The sequence below is a fragment of the Oncorhynchus clarkii genome, chromosome 3 (assembly GCF_045791955.1).
Source record: "Oncorhynchus clarkii lewisi isolate Uvic-CL-2024 chromosome 3, UVic_Ocla_1.0, whole genome shotgun sequence".
In the NCBI taxonomy this organism is placed as follows: domain Eukaryota; kingdom Metazoa; phylum Chordata; class Actinopteri; order Salmoniformes; family Salmonidae; genus Oncorhynchus; species Oncorhynchus clarkii.
Window position 1 is genome coordinate 60952877 of NC_092149.1, and position 19907 is coordinate 60972783.

The 19907-nt window shown below is 46.1% G+C and overlaps 2 protein-coding genes across 15 annotated transcripts in view; one reads left to right on the plus strand and one right to left on the minus strand.

Moving 5' to 3' along the window:
- Positions 1-13866, plus strand: part of LOC139400519 (serine/threonine-protein phosphatase 6 regulatory ankyrin repeat subunit B-like) — a 29956-nt gene extending 16090 nt beyond the window's left edge. The window contains exons 11-27 of one of the 2 annotated variants that reach the window (XM_071145336.1): positions 84-166; positions 1492-1555; positions 1768-1836; positions 2502-2642; positions 3718-3783; positions 4072-4183; positions 4440-4511; positions 4810-5011; positions 5328-5415; positions 7118-7235; positions 7379-7598; positions 8510-8597; positions 8709-8792; positions 9479-9707; positions 11252-11334; positions 11470-11561; positions 12162-13866. In XM_071145336.1, the coding sequence (XP_071001437.1) occupies positions 84-166; positions 1492-1555; positions 1768-1836; positions 2502-2642; positions 3718-3783; positions 4072-4183; positions 4440-4511; positions 4810-5011; positions 5328-5415; positions 7118-7235; positions 7379-7598; positions 8510-8597; positions 8709-8792; positions 9479-9707; positions 11252-11334; positions 11470-11561; positions 12162-12193 (1843 nt within the window). In that variant the 3' untranslated portion in view covers positions 12194-13866. Of the gene's footprint in view, positions 1-83; positions 167-1491; positions 1556-1767; positions 1837-2501; positions 2643-3717; positions 3784-4071; positions 4184-4439; positions 4512-4809; positions 5012-5327; positions 5416-7117; positions 7236-7378; positions 7599-8509; positions 8598-8708; positions 8793-9478; positions 9708-11251; positions 11335-11469; positions 11562-12064 lie in introns of both variants that reach the window. The other variant, XM_071145335.1, reaches the window with a different exon arrangement.
- A 299-nt stretch (positions 13867-14165) lies between these two features.
- LOC139400387 (1-phosphatidylinositol 3-phosphate 5-kinase-like) overlaps positions 14166-19907 on the minus strand; it is a 31990-nt gene continuing 26248 nt past the window's right edge. For all 13 annotated transcript variants that reach the window (XM_071145315.1, XM_071145325.1, XM_071145334.1 and 10 more), the window contains 10 exons: positions 17217-17312; positions 16998-17081; positions 16822-16922; positions 16633-16692; positions 16328-16504; positions 16049-16152; positions 15658-15855; positions 15249-15441; positions 15004-15078; positions 14166-14825 (listed from right to left, as the gene is read on the minus strand). In XM_071145315.1, the coding sequence (XP_071001416.1) occupies positions 14710-14825; positions 15004-15078; positions 15249-15441; positions 15658-15855; positions 16049-16152; positions 16328-16504; positions 16633-16692; positions 16822-16922; positions 16998-17081; positions 17217-17312 (1204 nt within the window). In that variant the 3' untranslated portion in view covers positions 14166-14709. The remainder of the gene's footprint in view (positions 14826-15003; positions 15079-15248; positions 15442-15657; positions 15856-16048; positions 16153-16327; positions 16505-16632; positions 16693-16821; positions 16923-16997; positions 17082-17216; positions 17313-19907) is intronic.

The window sequence follows — 19907 nt, forward strand, 5'->3', positions numbered from 1 at the left end:
TCTCTCTCTTTCTCTCTGGCTCTCTCTCTCTCTGTCTCGCTCTCTCTGTCTCGCTCTCTCTCTCTGCCTCTGTCTCTCTGCAGACGAGGAGTCCATGGTATGTTCCCTCTGCACCTGGCGGCAATGAACGCCCACTCAGACTGCTGCCGGAAGCTGCTCTCCTCAGGTAACCTACCAGCACCAGCACAAAGCTCTTGGCTGTGTGTACCCTGTTTTACCCTCTTCCTTGGACGAATAACAGGAATGTCTTATTGCTGCTTTCCAGTCCTGAATTCCTCTACAGGGGGAACTATTCAGCCTGGGTCAGATTGAAGTCACATTGTTCCTCTAACAGCAATACAAGGCAATGGGCATACAAACACAGGCAGGCATTGGGCCAGCATACAGAGATGGTCTGATCAGGCATTGGGCCAGCATACAGAGATGGTCTGATCAGGCATTGGGCCAGCATACAGAGATGGTCTGATCAGGCATTGGGCCAGCATACAGAGATGGTCTGATCAGGCATTGGGCCAGCATACAGAGATGGTCTGATCAGGCATTGGGCCAGCATACAGAGATGGTCTGATCAGGCATTGGGCCAGCAAACAGAGATGGTCTGATCAGGCATTTCTAGTGGTTTCTCTCCTTGCAGACAAGAATTTGGCTAAGCCAGTGCTCCTCTTGAAATAAGAGACCTGATTGTTTGATAGATACTGGCAAACCTCTATCTAGAGACAATTTTGGCTCCAGTCTGGAAGTCTCAGGCTCTGTTTGAAAGGAGCTGTGCAGTTTCATTTGACTGTGGGGTCAGACACATACGGTAGGAGGAAATTGAGCTCTGTGAGGGCTCTGAGGCCTCTACTGTAGGAAAACAACAAAGAAAGGCCTTTGATGTTGAGTGATTTACATGAGCTGGAGCACTCTGTGCAGCTGCACAGTTTTATTTGTGCTGAGGAGACAGCTGGCTTGAACCTCAGGGTTAGAGGGGTGGTTTAAGGGCAATATTCATAGCCTTCAGTATCCATAGCTGTTAACCCCCCTCCCCCTTAATTGACTAGAATGGTTTGACCCAGCATACTCAGATTCTAGGCAGGACCAAAGTGTGACAGCGTGATGGGGATGCAAATAGAACTCTGCACGAACACTCCTTAACTTATAGCATGCTTCCCCTGCCTACAGTCTTTCTCTCTTTTTCTGTTTTGTGTGCTTTCAGAGTATAAGTACGTGTAGAAGTAAGAGTATTAGACTATCTCAGCATGTGTGTTTTCAAGCCTGCCTGTCTCTCACCTTACCTCACCTTGTAATCCTGTGTGTTTTCCTGCGTTAACAGCCGTCTCTTTCTCCACCTCCCTGTCCTTTGTGTCTCTCCCACTTTCTTCCTCTGTCTGTTTTCCCTGCTATGTGGCTGTATGTTGCCTCTCTCTCTATGTACATCACCCCCTGTAGGAAGGAGGTATAGCATAATGTGTCCCCTCAGTAACGACCCCTCGTCCTCGGCTCTGTCTGCAGGCTTCCAGATCCACACCCCAGACGCACTGGGGAGGACATGTCTACACGCTGCCGCCGCCGGGGGGTGAGTGTGTGTGTGTGTGTGTCTGAGTAAGATAAATACCTGCACACTATTGTGTATGCTCCTGTACATTATTTCAACATTTCTGTCAGAAGGGCTTCATCGGGTGTTTGTGTCTGTACATTTTGCTTCATGTCACTGTACTCTTCAAAACAGAATTTGTCATGATTCTGAAATGTCTTCTCCTCTTCCTCTCCCTCTGTTTCGTTCTGCAGTAATGTGGAGTGTGTGAAGTTGCTTCTGAGCAGCGGTGGGGACCATAACCGGAGGGACAAGTGTGGCAGGTGGGTTCTCTTAGAGGGCAGGTAGAAGGGTGGGGGAGGTCTGAGGTAGGGCCAGATGAACGGGGCCTTAGTGGGGACAGTGAATTGGCGTGTATGGACGACAGTTGTTGAAAGCTGGTTCTTACTGAGCTGAAGACCCTGCTGAAAGGAGATCTTGGAGAAAGAGAACAGAGCTTAGAGTGGGGGCTGCATCCGTTTGTGGTCTTTTTCTGTCAGTTCCTCTCTCCAGTTCCTGTGTAGGTGTGTTTGTGTGGTCACAGCCATTTCCTCAGTCCTCTGACTCAACACTTTAGTTAACTCTCTTCAACCTTTTTAGATCTCTAAAGTGTGACTCAAATCAATGTGCAGGCATTTACGCTGTCCTTCTGTGTGTGTGTCTGGCCATCTCTCTGTGTGTGTCTGGCCATCTCTCTGTGTGTGTCTGGCCATCTCTCTGTGTGTGTCTGGCCATCTCTCTGTGTGTGTCTGGCCATCTCTCTGTGTGTGTCTGGCCATCTCTCTGTGTGTGTCTGGCCATCTCTCTGTGTGTGTCTGGCCATCTCTCTGTGTGTGTCTGGCCATCTCTCTGTGTGTGTCTGGCCATCTCTCTGCGTGTGTCTGGCCATCTCTCTGTGTGTGTCTGGCCATCTTTCTGTGTGTGTCTGGCCATCTCTCTCTCTCTCCAGGACCCCTCTCCACTATGCGGCTGCCAGTCGTCACTATCAGTGCCTGGAGACCCTGGTGTCGTGTGGGACCTGCATTAATGCCACTGACCAGTGGGGGCGCTCTGCCCTGCACTACGCAGCTGCCTCCGACCTGGACAGAAGGTGAAGCTCCCTGACCAGACTTAGTGACGAATCCTAACTTCCGCATTAGAGTTAAATTCCCACTTAGTCTCCCATTTACAGCAATGCATGACTAAGTGAACATTTGCCTTGCACACCTCACAAAGCGTGCACGAGCTTTGCAAAATAAACGTACACTTGTTTTTCAATAGTTTCACCCACACCGCTCGCTCATGTGAACGAGTGTCTGCGTAGCCAAGTGCTAAATAGAACATGGTTCTAATTGAGAGGCTCGATGCGCTGAAAGTCCCCTCATTGGTTATCAGGAAGATACAAACCCACGTGGATGCTTGAAAGACCAATGAGGAGAGATTCATTAAAGATGACTAACCATGAACTAACTAGGTGTCTGTACGTACTCGGGATGGGCACAGTTATTAGAATATCCGAATGGGCGTTAGTATTCGATCGCGTGTGATTATACATTTTTATAGTTAGCACTGTCAACAGCCTACAGTTCTGAGGACGCACAAAGTAATTGTTTTATTTTCAAGTTAATTGTCTCTCCTGTTGCGCTTTAGATGAAAAGGCATCCAGTGCATTTCACCCTCCAGTCAGCCCTGACAACGGTGGCCTGTTGTATTTTCTTCAAATAGCCTAGTGATAACAGGCACACATCGAACGGAGATTTCACAATACCTGACACAGATCAATGCAGAACGTTTTGGAAACGGACTCTATCACAGTGGACATCAGACATCTCTGTCACTGTTGCTGACTGTTAGCTGAAAACTACCAGAGGATACAAGTCAAAAACCTATCTGGATATCCAAAGAAATGTTATAATATTATTTGAATTGTGAAGTCATTTCAAATGTCCATCCCAAGTCTGCTGCCTAGTCTGTCCAGTGTTCACACCCCTGAGTAGTCTTAATACCAGGACATTTAGCACAGCTGTAAACGCCTGATGACCCTGAATACGAACCCTGAATTCTAGATGGAGGGTCCATCTAAACCCCACTTTTCCCATAGGTTTTATTTTTGCATAAGCTATTGTCAGAAAAAATGGTAAATGCAGAATGTCTTAATATTTTTCTGCTGTCTGTGTCTTGTGAAGGCGACGTCAGGCTCTGGAGCCAGAGAGTGAAGGGGTGCAGGCAGAGAAGGAGAAGGAGGCTGCACTGTGAGTACACAATTTTATTTCTACGAGTATTATTCTATCTGTATTTGAGAACAACCCTATCTCTCTCTTTCTCTACTCTGTGTACACAGACCAGTTCAGACAGACAATACCTTCTGTCATTGTCTCTCAGCTTGTTTGAATAGCTTTTGCATGTGTCTGTTGAACATGTCTGACTCTCTCTCTCTCTCTCTCTCCCGCATATCACCTCCCAGTCTGAGGCTTTGTTCACTTTTGATGGAACCTTTTATTTTAGTGTTTGCGTCTGACGATGTTGTCTTTTTCTACTAGATGTCTGGAGTTCCTGTTGCAAAGTGGTGCTACTGCCTCTCTGAAAGACAAGCAGGGCTATAGTCCTGTCCACTATGCTGCAGCCTATGGCCACAGACACTGTCTAGAGCTGGTGAGCACACACACACTCTCACGCTTATGCAAAATCTGCGCAAGCCACACATGAAGAAAATCTATTTTTTGAGGGTTATATAATCTAGAGATGGCTCTTGTCATTTGCCCCATCCGCTAGTTAATGGACTCTGTGTGTAGAGCTTCAACTACAGTTTCACAAGATATCGCCAATACACGCAGCTCACAAATACCACTTAGGGAATTGAAATGATTTGTTTTGATGTGAACTGTGTAGTCTGTGGTTGTGGTTTCAGCTGTTGGACCGAGACGAGAGTCACCAGGAGCACCCAGAATCTCTGTGTGCCAGGAGCCCCCTGCACCTCGCTGTGAGTCATTATCATACGCAGGCATACATTATCACATATCCACTCTAGCCATGCATTATAAAGGGGGTGAAGAGGGTTTTCTTCCTGATCTTTTGACCTGAGCAGGAGAAAGACTAGTTATTTGGTCAATGGATAACTGGCGTTATCACTTACATACATACATACAAATGGATAACTGGCGTTATCACTTACATACAGCCATACATACAGTACCACAGAGTATACATTGCAAGGACTGTGTCTTTGAAAGCCAACAGCTGGCATGTGTGTAATCTGTCTGTGTCTCTCCATCCTCCAGGCGTACCACGGCCATGCCCAGGCTCTGGAGGTGTTGCTGCAGGGGGAGAGGGAAGTGGACCAGGGGGACGAGGCTGGTCGTACTCCTCTGGCCCTAGCGGCCCTCAGGGGCCACACGGACTGTGTCCACACCCTCCTCAGCCAGGGGGCCTCGCCACGCACCACAGATACCAACAGGGGACGCACCCCTGTACACCTAGCAGGTAATGGAGACCAGTGTGTGCGTGTTTGTGAGAATTTGAAATACTCTTTACTTTTTTTTTTTTTTTTGTGGTCCTGTCACAGGAGGTTGGTGGCACCTACATTTGGGAGGATGGCCACGTGGTAATGACTGGAGCTAGAGTGGAATGGTATCAAATACATCAGACATATGGTTTCCATGTGCCATTCCATTTGCTCCATTCTGGACATTATTATGAGCCGTTCTCCCCTCAGCAGCCTCCACAGGTCCGTGTGCACTAGATCTGTACTCAGTTTCCTCTGTCTGACTTTCTCTCTCTCCCTCCTCTCTGTCCTTAGTGATGAATGGCCATACCTCGTGTGTACGCCTCCTGCTGGATGACCAAGACAGTGCAGACCTGGTGGATGCTGCAGACTCTCGGGGACAGTGAGTTGACCAATCCATTCTTCTATCCATCTATTGTACATCTATTGGATTGGTTTTAGAAACATGTTGACCATTCATGTACACTGAACAAAAATATAAACACTACTTCTGAAGTGTTGGTCCCATGTTTCATCAGCTGAAATTAAACATCCCAGAAATGTTCCATACACACAAAGCTTATTTCTCTCAAAGTTTGTGCACAAATTTGTTTACATCATTGTTAGTGAGCATTTCTCCTTTGCCACACCTGTCATTCACAAGTGTGGCATATCAAGAAGCTGATTAGACCGCATGATTATTACACAAGTGCACCTTGTGCTGGGGACAATAAAAGGACATTTCTAAAATGTGCTGTTTTGTCACACAACACAAGGCCACAGATTGAGGTAGCGTGCAATTGGCATGCTGACTGCAGGAATGTCCACCAGAACTATTGCCAGAGAATTTAATGTTAATTTCTCTGCCATAAGCTGCATCCAACTTCCTTTTAGAGAATTTGGCAGTACATCCAACCACATGTAACCACGCCAGCCCAGGACCGCCAGATCCGGCTTCTTCACCTGCGGGATCGTTTGAGACCAGCCACTGGGACAGCTGATGAGACTGGGTTTCCACAACCAGTCAGAAACGTGTCAGGAAAGCTCATCTGCGTGCTCGTTGTTCTCACCAGGGTCTTCGATGTCCACTGGCACACTGGAGAAGTCTGCTCTTCACGGATGAATCCCAATTTCAACTGTACTGGGCAGATGGCAGACAGCGTGTACGGCATCGTGTGGGCGAGCGGCTTGCTGATGTCAACGTTGTGAACAGAGTGCCCCATGGTGGCAGTGGGGTTATGGTATGGGCAGGAATAAGCTACGGACAATGAACACAATTGCATTTAAACGATGGCAATTTGAATGCACAGAGAAACCGTGATGAGATTCTAATGTCCGCCATCACTTCATGTTTCAGCATGATAATGCACGGCCCCATGTCACAAGGATCTGTACACAATTCTTGGAAGCTGAAAATGTCCCAGTTCTTTAAAAAACAGTATACTCACCATTCATGTCACCCATTGAGCATGTTTGGGATGCCCTGGATCGACGTGTACAACAGCGTGTTCCAGTTCCCGCCAACATCTAGCAACTTCGCATAGCCATTGAAGAGGAATGGGACAACATTCCACAAGCCACAATCAACAGCCCGATGAACTCTATGCGAAGATGTCGTGCTGCATGAGGCAAATGGTGGTCACACCAGATACTGACTTGTTTTCTGATCCACGCCTTACCTTTTTTTAATGTATCTGTGACCAACAGATGCATATCTGTATTCCCAGTTGTGAAATCCATAGATTTGGGCCTAATTAATTCATTTCAATTGACTGATTTCCTCATGTGAACTGTAACTCAGTAAAATCTTAGAAATGGTTGCATGTTGCGTTTTTATATTTTTATTTAGTGTAGTTATAAAGGGACTGGATAGGTATATATTATATGGTAATATCTTGCGCTCACCTTTCTCTCCTGATAAGCGAGGTAAAACGTGGGCTGTATGGCTTACACTCATCTAATCCTTTCAGATCTGATTGGATGGATGGAAGTAATATGATAAATTCCACCGAACCTACAATACTAGTACATGGGCTTTGATTTGGGATTGTGTGTGTCTACCGATCCGTTTGTCCTACTCTGAATGTCCCCTCTGTCCCTGTCAGGACTCCTCTGATGCTGGCGGTGGCAGGGGGACATGTGGACGCTGTGTCTCTGCTGCTGGAGAGAGAGGCTGCTGTAGACACAGCAGACAGCCATGGCCTGACTGCCCTGCACCTTGGGGTGAGTGTGTGTGTATGGCTGTGTGTGTGATTGTACTGAATTCTGGGTAGCTTGTAACATGATCTCTTTGTCCAGTCTAATAGTTTAAAGGTGATCTCTGTCTCGTACCCATTTTCTCCTCTTTCTTCCTCCTCCTCTCCCAGCTGCTGTGTGGTCAGGAGGAGTGTGTCCAGTGTCTGTTGGAGCAGGAGGCCTCTGTGTTGCTGGGGGACTCCAGGGGCCGAACAGCCCTCCATCTGGCTGCAGCGAGGGGCCACGCATCCTGGCTTGCTGAGCTGCTGAGTATCGCTTTTTCTGAACCGCCCACTCCCCGCCTCCGAGACCACCAGGGGTACACCCCCCTGCACTGGGCCTGCTACTATGGTCAGTCACTAGACCACCCCCCTGCACTGGGCCTGCTACTATGGTCAGTCACTAGACCACCCCCCTGCACTGGGCCTGCTACTATGGTCAGTCACTAGACCTACCTACTGCACTGGGCCTGCTACTATGGTCAGTCACTAGACCACCCCCCTGCACTGGGCCTGCTACTATGGTCAGTCACTAGACCACCCCCCTGCACTGGGCCTGCTACTATGGTCAGTCACTATACCACCCCCTGCACTGGGCCTGCTACTATGGTCAGTCACTAGACCTACCTACTACACTGGGCCTGCTACTATGGTCAGTCACTAGACCACCCCCCTGCACTGGGCCTGCTACTATGGTCAGTCACTAGACCTACCTACTACACTGGACCTGCTACTATGGTCAGTCACTAGACCTACCTACTACACTGGGCCTGCTACTATGGTCAGTCACTAGACCACCCCCCTGCACTGGGCCTGCTACTATGGTCAGTCACTAGACCTACCTACTACACTGGGCCTGCTACTATGGTCAGTCACTAGACCACCCCCCTGCACTGGGCCTGCTACTATGGTCAGTCACTAGACCTACCTACTACACTGGGCCTGCTACTATGGTCAGTCACTAGACCACCCCCCTGCACTGGGCCTGCTACTATGGTCAGTCACTAGACCTACCTACTACACTGGGCCTGCTACTATGGTCAGTCACTAGACCACCCCCCCGCGCTGGGCCTGCTACTATGGTCAGTCACTAGACCTACCTCCTGCAGGCCTGCCTCAAACCATTAATTTTTAGTCTGAATCTCCAATCAGTGTGCCTGAGGATTTTGTCTCTATGTGTATATTTTATGTGAAATACCTTTTATGTTGGCATGTTCTAATAATCTTGTGGGTGTGTGTGTGTGTGTGTGTGTGTGTGTCCAGGTCACGAGGGCTGTGTGGAGGTACTGCTGGAGCAGAAAGGTTGTCGCTGTATCGATGGGAACCCCTTCACTCCCCTGCACTGTGCTGTGTAAGTCTTCACATACATGTACAAATTGCACAGTATTGCCCATAGATGTCAGTGTTGACTGTGTTTTGCCTCATGGACAACAGTGTTTACATTCTGTGTTTCGCTTCCCAGGGTGAATGATCATGAATCCTGTGCCGCACTACTGCTGGAGGCCATGGGATCAGACATGGCCAGCTGTAAGGATACTAAAGATAGGTAGGTCGTCACCAGTGGTGGAAAAAGTACCCGATTTGTCATACTTGAGTAAAAGTAAAGAAAGATACCTTAACAGAAAAGTGAGTCACCCATTAAAATTCTACTTGAGGAAAAGTCTAAAAGTATTTGGTTTTAAATATACTTCAGTATCAAAAGTAAAAGTATAAATAATTTCAAAGTCCTCATATTAAGCAAACCAGACCGCATCATTTTGTATTTTTTATTCACAGATTTCCAGGGGCACGCTCCAACACTCAGACATCATTTACAAATGAAGCATGTGTGTTTAGTCAATCTGCCAGATCAGAGGCAGTAGGGATAACCAGGGATGTTCTCTTGATAAGTGTGTGAATTGGACCATTTTACTGTCCTGTTAAGCATTCAAAATGTAACGACTACTTTTGTGTGTCAGGGGAAAATGCATGCAGTAAAAAGTACATTATTTTCTTTAGGAATTTAGTGGAATAAAAACTGTAAAAAATATAAATAGTAAAGTACAGATGCACCAAAAACTACTTAAGTACTTTACACCACTGGTCGTCACACACCCGATTCAGATACATATTGGAGTTGCCCTGGATCAGATGGAGCTGTATCTAACACAGCCTCAATCTCTAACTTCTGTGTTCTCTTCCTCCTTCTGCTTTCCTTTCCTCTCCTCCCACATCCTCCCCTTTCTCTCCCAGGACTCCACTCCATGCTGCAGCGTTCTCTGGTCATGTGGACTGTGTCCAGCTGCTTCTGTCCCATGATGCACCTGTGGATGCTGTGGATCAATCAGGGCGCAGTGCGCTGATGATGGCTGCAGAGAAGGGAGGAGTGGGGGCTGTAGAGGTGCTGTTGACCAGTGCTAACGCCAGCCTGGGTTTGGTCGACCAGAATGGCAACACAGCCCTCCACCTGGCCTGCAGTAGCGTGAGTGTCCTCTAGGGAGATTTCTCTCCCCATTTCTTTGACATGACATTTGTACATACCACATACAAATACTAAACTCAGCAAAAAAAGAAACTCACTCACTGTCAACTGTGTTTATTTTCAGCAAACTTAACATGTGTAAATATTTGTATGAATATAACAAGATTCAACAACTGAGACATAAACTGAACAAGTTCCACAGACATGTGACTAACAGAAATGGAATAATGTGTCCCTGAACAAAGGGGGGGGTTCAAAATCAAAAGTAACAGCCAGTATCTGATGTGGCCACCAGCTGCATTAAGTACTGCAGTGCATCTCCTCATGGACTGCACCAGATTTGCCAGTTCTTGCTGTGAGACGTTACCCCACTCTTCCACCAAGGCACCTGCAAGTTCCTGGATATTTCTGGGGGGAATGGCCCTAGCCCTCACCCTCCGATCCAACAGGTTCCAGACGTGCTCAATGGGATTGAGATCCGGGCTCTTTGCTGGCCATGGCAGTACACTGACATTCCTGTCTTGCAAGAAATCACGCACAGAACGAGCAGTATGGCTGGTGGCATTGTCATGCTGGAGGGTCATGTCAGGATGAGCCTGCAAGAAGGGTACCACATGAGGGAGGAGGATGTCTTCCCTGTAACGCACAGCGTTGAGATTGCCTGCAATGACAACAAGCTCAGTCCGATGATGAACATGACGGAACATGACGGACCCTCCACCTCCAAATCGATCCCGCTCCAGAGTACAGGCCTCGGTGTAACGCTCATTCCTTCGATGATAAACGCGAATCCGACCATCACCCCTGGTGAGACAAAACCGCGACTCGTTAGTGAAGAGCACTTTTTGCCAGTCCTGTATGGTCCAGCAACAGTGGGTTTTGTGCCCAAAGGTGACGTTGTCTCCGGTGATGTCTGGTGAGGACCTGCCTTACAACAGGCCTACAAGCCCTCAGTCCAGCCTCTCTAGCCTATTGCGAACAGTCTGATTAATGATGGAGGGATTGTGCGTTCCTGGTATAACTCGGGCAGTTGCTGTTGTGATGTTTGGATATACCGATCCTGTGCAGGTGTTGTTACACGTGGTCCGCCACTGCGAGGACGATCAGCTGTCTGAGGCGTCTCACAGTACAGACATTGCAATTTATTGCCCTGGCCACATCTGCAGTCTTCATGCCTTCTTGCAGCATGCCTAAGGCACGTTCACGCAGATGAGCGGGGACCCTAGGCATCTTTCAGAGTCTGTAGAAAGGCCTCTTTAGTGTCCTAAGTTTTCATAACTGTGACCTTAATTGCCTACCATCTGTAAGCTGTTAGTGTCTTAACGACCGTTCCACAGGTTCATGTTCATTAATTGTTTATGGCTCTTTGAACAAGCATGGGAAACCGTGTTTAAACCCTTTACAATGAAGATCTGTGAAGTTATTGAGTTTTTTAAAAATTATCTTTGAAAGACAGGGTCCTGAAAAGGGGCCATTTCTTTTTTTGCTGAGTTTATATTTACAATCAGTGCATAATATATTCATTTGGCTTCACCCCCCTTCAGGGAAAAGAGGATTGTGTTCTGTTCATCCTGGAGAGGCTAAAGGATACTGTTCTCATAGGTGCCACAAACGCAGCACTGCAGACGTAAGTGTTCGTCAGATGGTTAGTCTTGGAACCGAGAACCAAATATTATGTCTGCTAGCAACCTGAATTTATTCTGGGGTGGAAATGTCTAGCCCCTCCCCACTACAAACCTTCTGATTGGTTTGTCCCTCCCAGGCCGCTCCACCTAGCAGCTCGTAGCGGTCTGAAACAGGCTGTCCAGGACCTGCTGTCCAGGGGGGCAAGTGTTCAGATGTTGGATGAGAATGGTAGGTCTTAAGGTCTGGTCTGGGCATGAATCAGTACCAGTGTGTTAAAGGGATCTAACTGCATGCTGCTATTATATCAGCTGCCTGTGGTGTTGGCATGTCTATGTATATTAGCTAGCTACAGCGGTCTCTTTCTCTTTGCTCTGGTAGGCTCGAGAGTGTGTGTGTGTGCATCTAACTGGTTTGTAGCTCTCTGTCCTAGTTCCACCTGTCAAGTATTGTTATTAGGGCCAGGAGTTTTTCCTTATCTCTATAATGAATTAGGTTTAGGTTGTACGCATTCCCTGTCTGCTTGTCTGTGTACTGTCTGCGCTGGCTGTGTACTAATGGAATGCTGCTTTCTCCCGTTGTCCTCTCTTCCCTTGTCGCTTTGCCCTCCCCGCTTCTTCCATGTTTACTCCCCCCTCTTTCTCTCTGTCCATCTTCCCTTCCTCTTCCCTACTTATTTCTCCCCACCCTATCCTCTTCTCTCTATTTCTCTGCCCTCCTCTCTCTTCCCCCAGGTCTGACGCCTGCTCTAGCTTGCGCTCCTAGCAGGGAGGTGGCTGACTGTCTGGCTCTCATTCTGGCTACCATGATGCCTTTCTGCTCCCCTTGCAGCTCCGGAGTCCCCTCCCCAGGTTCCCTCCTGAGGGCCCTATCCAGGCAGAAGGGTTCGCGGGACCCTCGTAGCCCCAAGGCCCCCTCTGGCCCCTCCAGCGAGGGAAGTGCCAGTCAGGGCACCACTGAAAACGACTCAGACTCAGAAACCTTTTGACCCCTATGACTTTTAAAAGACTACCAGGATGTCTGCAGAGCCGCAGTTTCCCACCACCACTTGTGTCCCAAGAGTAGAACCTGTGTGGGGGCTTGTACAGGACTTTGTCCCCCCCTAATGGCTGGAGCTCAACCTCATGTGATCCTACCTGCTGGTGTTTCTTATCCAGATCAATCTAGGTACTCCGTCTCAGCTTGGCTATCTATGACAGCAGCTGAGACTTTTCTAATTAAAGCCATTTTGTTTGTATGAAAGAGGACCTTTTAAAAAAAAAAAAAGTTTATTTTGGTTGATTGATGTACCAAATATTGACATATACCGGTAGTTAACACAAGTATATGTATATTTTTGTGTCAGCGTTCATACTTATCTGCCCAGAGATGTGAGTATAGCACAAACCAACTAAAGCACAATTCTAGAATTGACTTAAATCTATAAACATGATGGAATGTGCATGAGGCGGATAGAAGTGGTACCCTTTCAACTTCTTGTTTCCACACCAATAGAAATCACCCACGTCAACTGACCTGGAAAAGCTCTGGGCTGTAGTTATTGGCTATAGGTGACTAGGACTGTTCCTGATCCTGTCCCTAGTGTTACAAGACCACAGTGCTTCAGTAGTTTACATGATCAGGTCTCCAGTGAAGAGGTTGACACCTGTACGGTATTTATTAACGCTTATATTATGGTACAGAATACTGCTTGCACTTAAACTGTAAAGGAGAGCAGGACCTTGACCTCTCTCCATCCCCATCTAGTTTGTCTACCTACCAGCAATGTGCCAGTCTAACTTGTCCAGTGCCTTGTTAAACCTTTGTATTCATTTTTTAATTTACATTTTCCAAAAAAGTGTACGCATTCTTCTGGTGCGTGTGGTGTCTATTCAATCCGTATCGCAGAAGTTCAGCTTTACATTTAAAGGCAATGTTCCTGCTTGAGCGGAGACGACCGTAACATTTCTATAGCGGAATCTGTCACGCTTCAACTGTACAGATTGAATAGAGCCCTAGATTGTGTATTATGGATGTATGTGACTGAGATGAGTTGATTAACTCTTGGGGTCAAGTCACTTCTAACCCTGAAGAAAAAAACCACAATGTTTTTACACTCCTATGATCAGAGACGTGTGTATGTCTGCAACAAGATGTCGTTCTGCATGTCATTGTAAAGCACAGCCTTGTCTGTAATAACTCTACCCCAGAGCACACACTTTTTAAAAAGCACAGTGTTAGTTTAAACACCTCAAGGCTTGTTGTTGATAATGAAAGTAACGAAGAGATTGGGCCTGTGTCCCAAATGGACCCCTATTCCCTACATAGTGTAATACTTTTGAGAAGAACCCTATGTAGTGCACTATAGGGAATATAGCCATTTAGGATGCTGCCATGGATCAGTATTATGCCAGAAGGAGCATCACACCACCAGTCAGTTGTGACAATCGGATCAGATTGATTTTCATACCAGTTCCTGATGCAGTATGAAATGCTCAAGGCTGTTTGTCTTTTTATGAATGAATTGTACAATAATATAAAAATCTGTTTTAATTTAGTGCTGTGTGTCATGTCCGTACTTCCCTATTTGATACCAAGTTAAAACATTACTTCTTAGGTAAGCATTAGATGCCAAAAACATGAGAATGGATCCTCCATTTCGGCCTTAGAACCCTCAAATGCCTCTACATAGATTGCAAGGAGTCAACATACCGGTAAAACAATTCCCCCTTCATGTGAGCATTTCATGGTGAAGTCTACAGTCTAGTCGGGACATCTGAGCTGATGAACAATGACTATCCTCATCTATGTAGTTTCACAAGATGGGACAAACAAAACATCTCATTGACACGGAGGTTTAAAACGTTTGTGAAATCAGTGTTAATCTTTAATTACATACTCTCTGTACATTTACATCACATTTGTTCACCAAACTAGGACCACCAAGTAAGATTTTTTTTCTCAGTGCCATCTCACTGTGCCCGCGTGAAACAGTTTGACACGTCAAGATTAGGGAATTAAGTTCTTTCCATGTCAGGATAAATTAGGGCCCAGCTTTTACTGGACAGTCATGACTTCCAATAATACTCTAGAGTCACTCGTTTACAGTCTAGTAGATCATAATAATACTATGGAATGATTGAGTCGTTGTATACTGGCCTTGCATTACTCTTCATCAATCCATCCAGTATGCTTTTATGGTTCCTTATTGGGCAAAGGGTTTTTCTGCATTGTAATCTCCTGTCCCCCCTGGTAACTGATGCCCATGTTGTGTTCTGCAGCTAGCAGCGGAGTCCCAGATCCGCTTATGCTGTGTTGCCAAACATGCCGTGACAATGACATAGGAATTGGCTAGACGACACAAACAGATCTGGAACTCAGGCTAGCTCCCTGGTGTCAGTTAGCAGTTGACCCCCAGACCTGTCCAGTGGTCAGGCACCATGAGGAAGTATTTGTCCATGGCCTCACAGAAACGCGATCGATACAGCTCCGGAGACACCACTGTGGGCATCTTACCTGTGAGTGAGACACAAAACACCACAATAGCAATTTTCATTTACAGGAAGAAATCAAAAGGTCTTTGTATAATAAAAAAACTACTAGAGATCTCAAAGCTAAATGTGAAAGGGCACAATCTAAAAATAGACTTCAAGGACTAATGTAGGGGGAAGGTGACGTCTGACAGATGAATTACCTTGCCCTCCCAGGATCCCTGTGGATTTCACCACCATCTCCAGCTTCTTATCCCATGTGAATGTCCGAATGTAATCTGACACAATGGAAGGAATGTTTCTTTTATAAATACAGCAGAGTACAAATTCATTGCATGCCTTTTTGAAGCAGCATGCATGGAGAAATGAGATGTTTTTTCTGTAAGCACCAGCAAACTGTTATCAATGTTATAGCCAATGAAAATACGTTTGAAAGCTTTTCTCACACCTATGATTCCCACCACCAGCTGGTCTGTGGTGTCATCTCGTCCAACCAGCAGAGAGTAGTCTATGATCAGGTGACTAGACAGGAAGTAGGCATCACTGTGTATGGCCGCCCTCAGGATGGCCTTGCAGTGGGCTCTGATGTACAGAGGGTTGTCATGGACCAGCTTCAGTAGGTTCTCATCCAGCAGAACCACCTAATATAGAATGATGCCATTTAGCTGATGCTTTTATCCAAAGGTTGTTATTTCAAAAGAGAATGTGTTCTCAATGACATTCCTGGTCAAATAAAGATACATGCATAAATAAACAAAGCTACTGACTGTACAGTGAGTGCATACATTTATGTTGTATGTGGCCTCAGCGGGAATCAAACCCACAACCCGGTGTTGCTGGCCTTGTGCCATGCTCACCTCACAGCTCTCCTTCCCAGAGTCTGTCTTAACGTTGCGGTTCCTCAGAGAACCCTTGAGGTCAAACACCTGGGCCATCTTCCTGCCATAGAACAGGTTCTCCATGACCAGCAGATCCAGCTTCTTCTCAGAGTTGTTCTGGGAGTTCTTGTAGCCGATCCGGTACACACCCAGGATCTTAGCCAGGGCAGTGGGTCGCTGTGGGACAGACAGGGGGATTTAGGATAGGAATGTGTTCTAATCTCAGAAAATAAACATCCATCACACAGACAATAGGACAACTCCTTGAAAAAAAATGTATAAAGTAATTTATTTGAGGAAATCCGATTTATCACCAAAATAGTTAATATTTATCTAAGTCAAATGTAATTATATGGGTAGTGTAGTTTACCTTCTGCTGCACAGCTCCGGTGATGTAGGTGAAGTAGTGAGGGGCAAAGTCCAGGAAGGACTGAACCTCTAGTCTGGGCATCTGCTTCAGGATGAACCGGTCATCTGAGTGAGGGAAGGAGGGAGAGAGAGTGATAGGTATAACCACTACAAATAAATAGCACTACAGGTGGGTGACATGGACAGCACATATTTAAAGGAGTTATCTTGCCCCCAAATAGGACTTCCTGGTAAATACAAGTTAAATAAAACAATATGACTCTGGTGTTGAGGGTCGCACCTTCGGTGGCGTAGAAGACGGCCCCAGACTTGCCGCCACGGGCCTGCCAGTTGACGCAGTGGGAGAGCGAGCGGACAAAGTCATCCTCCGTACTGTCCATGATCTCCTCTCTCATCTTGTGGAACTCCTCTGCATAGTAGATCCTGCAGTAGAACTTAGCATTGGCATCAGAGAACTCTACGAATGAGAGAGAGAGAGATTACTGACTAGGCCTTATTGTTGTTATTGAGAGAATGTTTGCGGGCTAAGCACTTCACAGGTAACGCCATCCCAAAGGGCACATAAATCCAATGAGAAACACTCACGTAATTCGATATGAGGGTTTCCGGCTGACTTCTTGTGCTTGTCTCCTATGTCTGCATCTTCTGTTCAAATAAAAATAAAAAGGATGATAGGAATGCCATTAGAACAGAAGTGAACTGAGGTAAAAAAAAATACTTTCTAGCACCCCCCTCCCATGTTTCCCGTTTACCCTGAGAGGATCCACTACTCACTGAGAGGGTCAGCGTCCATGCTGCTGCGGCCCGGACCCATCTGGGAGGAGGCCGTCTCATTGGGCTTGGCTGGGCTGTTCTTGGCCCGGCTCTCTCCGGAGCTACACACCGACAGGATGAGACATTATACATCAGGTAACATACACACAGTCAACATCAGCAGAGTTTGTGTGTACCTGATGGTTTGGGTGGTGTCCTCGCCTCCAGCCTTCACCGTTGTCTTTGACAGCTCATCCAGAGCGGTCTTATACTCCTTACAGCTAGAGGTCAGGCCGAGGTCATTCAAATAACATTAGAACACTATAACGACAATAACTTTAGAACAACAAGACAACATAACACATCAGTGAGTAGGACGTGCAGAGAATGGAGAAGAAATAGAGCGGAGTGGTTACCTGAGAGCAAATGCAATGATGGAGCTGGGTTCTCTCTCACACACGGCTATGGGCACTCTCTCATGCTCATACATCAGGTAATGCTTGTCTGGGTCACTGACAAACAAAGATCACAACAACGTCAGAAAACACACAGGGCTCAATAATACAGCACACTACTTATCTGTCCATTATACAGAGGATACAACCTGGGGTTGGAAACGATTCAGGGAACAGAACCAAAAAGCTGTAAAAGAACAACGTTTTTCGAAGAACAGAACCGAGAACAACAGGGATCTATACTGTTCTGAAACAGAACTGTTATTTCAGAAGCACAGGAACTGGTTAAGAGCGTTCTTTTACATTCCAGGAATTTTTTTCAAGTCCCACAAAAAACACAACAAAGCACCTCTGCATAGCCCTCACTGTCACTCAGAGATGATTCCAGTGTCTGCCTGCTGAAAATCCTTCCCAGTGTTTGTAGGCTACCTGCCCCTCCCTCCGAAGCATGCATAGTTTAATGTAGCCTACTGACGTTACGGCCAGCGGTACCGGAGCGCCAAGTCTAGGTCTGGCTAGACTCTAAACTCTCCTTCCAGACCCATATCAAACATCTCCAATCAAAAATCAAATCAAGAGTCGGCTTTCTATTCCGCAACAAAGCCTCCTTCACTCACGCCGCCAAACTTACCCTAGTAAAACTGACTATCCTACCGATCCTCGACTTCGGCGATGTCATCTACAAAATTGCTTCCAACACTCTACTCAGCAAACTGGATGCAGTTTATCACAGTGCCATCCGTTTTGTCACTAAAGCACCTTATACCACCCACCACTGCGACTTGTATGCTCTAGTCGGCTGGCCCTCGCTACATATTCGTCGCCAGACCCACTGGCTCCAGGTCATCTACAAGTCCATGCTAGGTAAAGCTCCGCCTTATCTCAGTTCACTGGTTACGATGGCAACACCCATCCGTAGCACGCGCTCCAGCAGGTGCATCTCACTGATCATCCCTAAAGCCAACACCTCATTTGGCCGCCTTTCGTTCCAGTTCTCTGCTGCCTGTGATTGGAACGAATTGCAAAAATCGCTGAAGTTGGAGACTTTTATCTCCCTCACCAACTTCAAACATCTGCTATCTGAGCAGCTAACCGATCGCTGCAGCTGTACATAGTCTATTGGTAAATAGCCCACCCATTTTCACCTACCTCATCCCCATACTGTTTTTATTTATTTATTTTTCTGCTCTTTTGCACACCAATATCTCTATCTCTACCTTTACATAACCATCTGATCATTTATCACTCCAGTGTTAATCTGCATAATTGTAATTATTTGCCTACCTTCTCATGCCTTTTGCACACAATGTATATATAGACTCCCCTTTTTTCTACTGTGTTATTGACTTGTTAATTGTTTACTCCATGTGTAACTCTGTGTTGTCTGTTCACACTGCTATGCCTTATCTTGGCCAGGTCGCAGTTGCAAATGAGAACTTGTTCTCAACTAGCCTACCTGGTTAAATAAAGGTGAAAAAAAAAAAAAAAAAAAAAAAAGGTCCAAAAGGCTCCTTAACAGCTTCTAACCCCAAGCCATAAGACTGCTGAACAATTAACCAAATGGACACCCAAACTATTTACATTGACACCCCCCTTGGTTTTTACACTGCTGCTTCTCGCTGTTTATTATCTATGCATAGTCACTTTACCCCTACCTACATGTATAAATGACCTCAACTAACCTGTACCCCCGCACATCGACTCTGTACTGGTACCGCCTGTATATTGCCTCCGTATTGATAAGGTCTACACACCTGTTGTATTCAGCACGTGACAAATAAAATTTGATTCGATAAAAAAAATAGATAACAGATTCACTTTTCCAATGCTAGTTAAGGCTATTATAGTTATGACGTTTCACATTGATTTATTAACTACAAAAAGCCTTCTATTTTAATTCTGGTGCCGCTCTGAACACACAAGCTTGTTCGCTAGCTCTGGTCTAGCTCTCAAACTCTAGATGGCATTATGTGTAATGGAACTGAGAGTCATGATCAAGGGCTAGCTCTGGTCCAACGTTAGTTAAGCCAACTCTCTGAAGTTCAAAGGCTTTCAGAGATCCTTCATAGAAGCCGCTCCTTCGTGGGTATAATTTTGTGGACCTAAATTCAGATAATGCATGTCATAACAACAAGATTCCCAGCGATTCATGCCCAGCGCTCTCCTCACCTGCAAAAATGCAGTCGCATATCACACCCTACACTACACTTGTCTGTCCAATGCATGTACCTAGAGCAGCTTGCTATGGAGCAGGCAAGCTATCTACTGGTGAAGAAGTGTCATGTTGAGCTAGATGTAGAAAAAAATATATACAACAATTAAAAGAGGTTTAAAAAGGAACAGAAAGGAATGATATAAACTATTACTTAAAATTTAAATTTGTTTTCGTTCCACAGTTCCGACCAGCAAAATAATTGTGAACCAGTTCGAACCCCAAAAAAGTAATGGTTTATCATTCCTTTCTGTTCCTTTTTACACCTTGTTTTAAATGTATTTTTCTACATCTAGCTCAACATGACACTTCTTCACCAAGCTGCTCTAGGTACATGCATTGGACAGACAAGTGTAGGGTGTGATATGCGACCAAATTTTTGCAGGTGAGGAGAGCGCTGGGCATGAATCGCTGGGCATCTTGTTGTTATGACATGCATT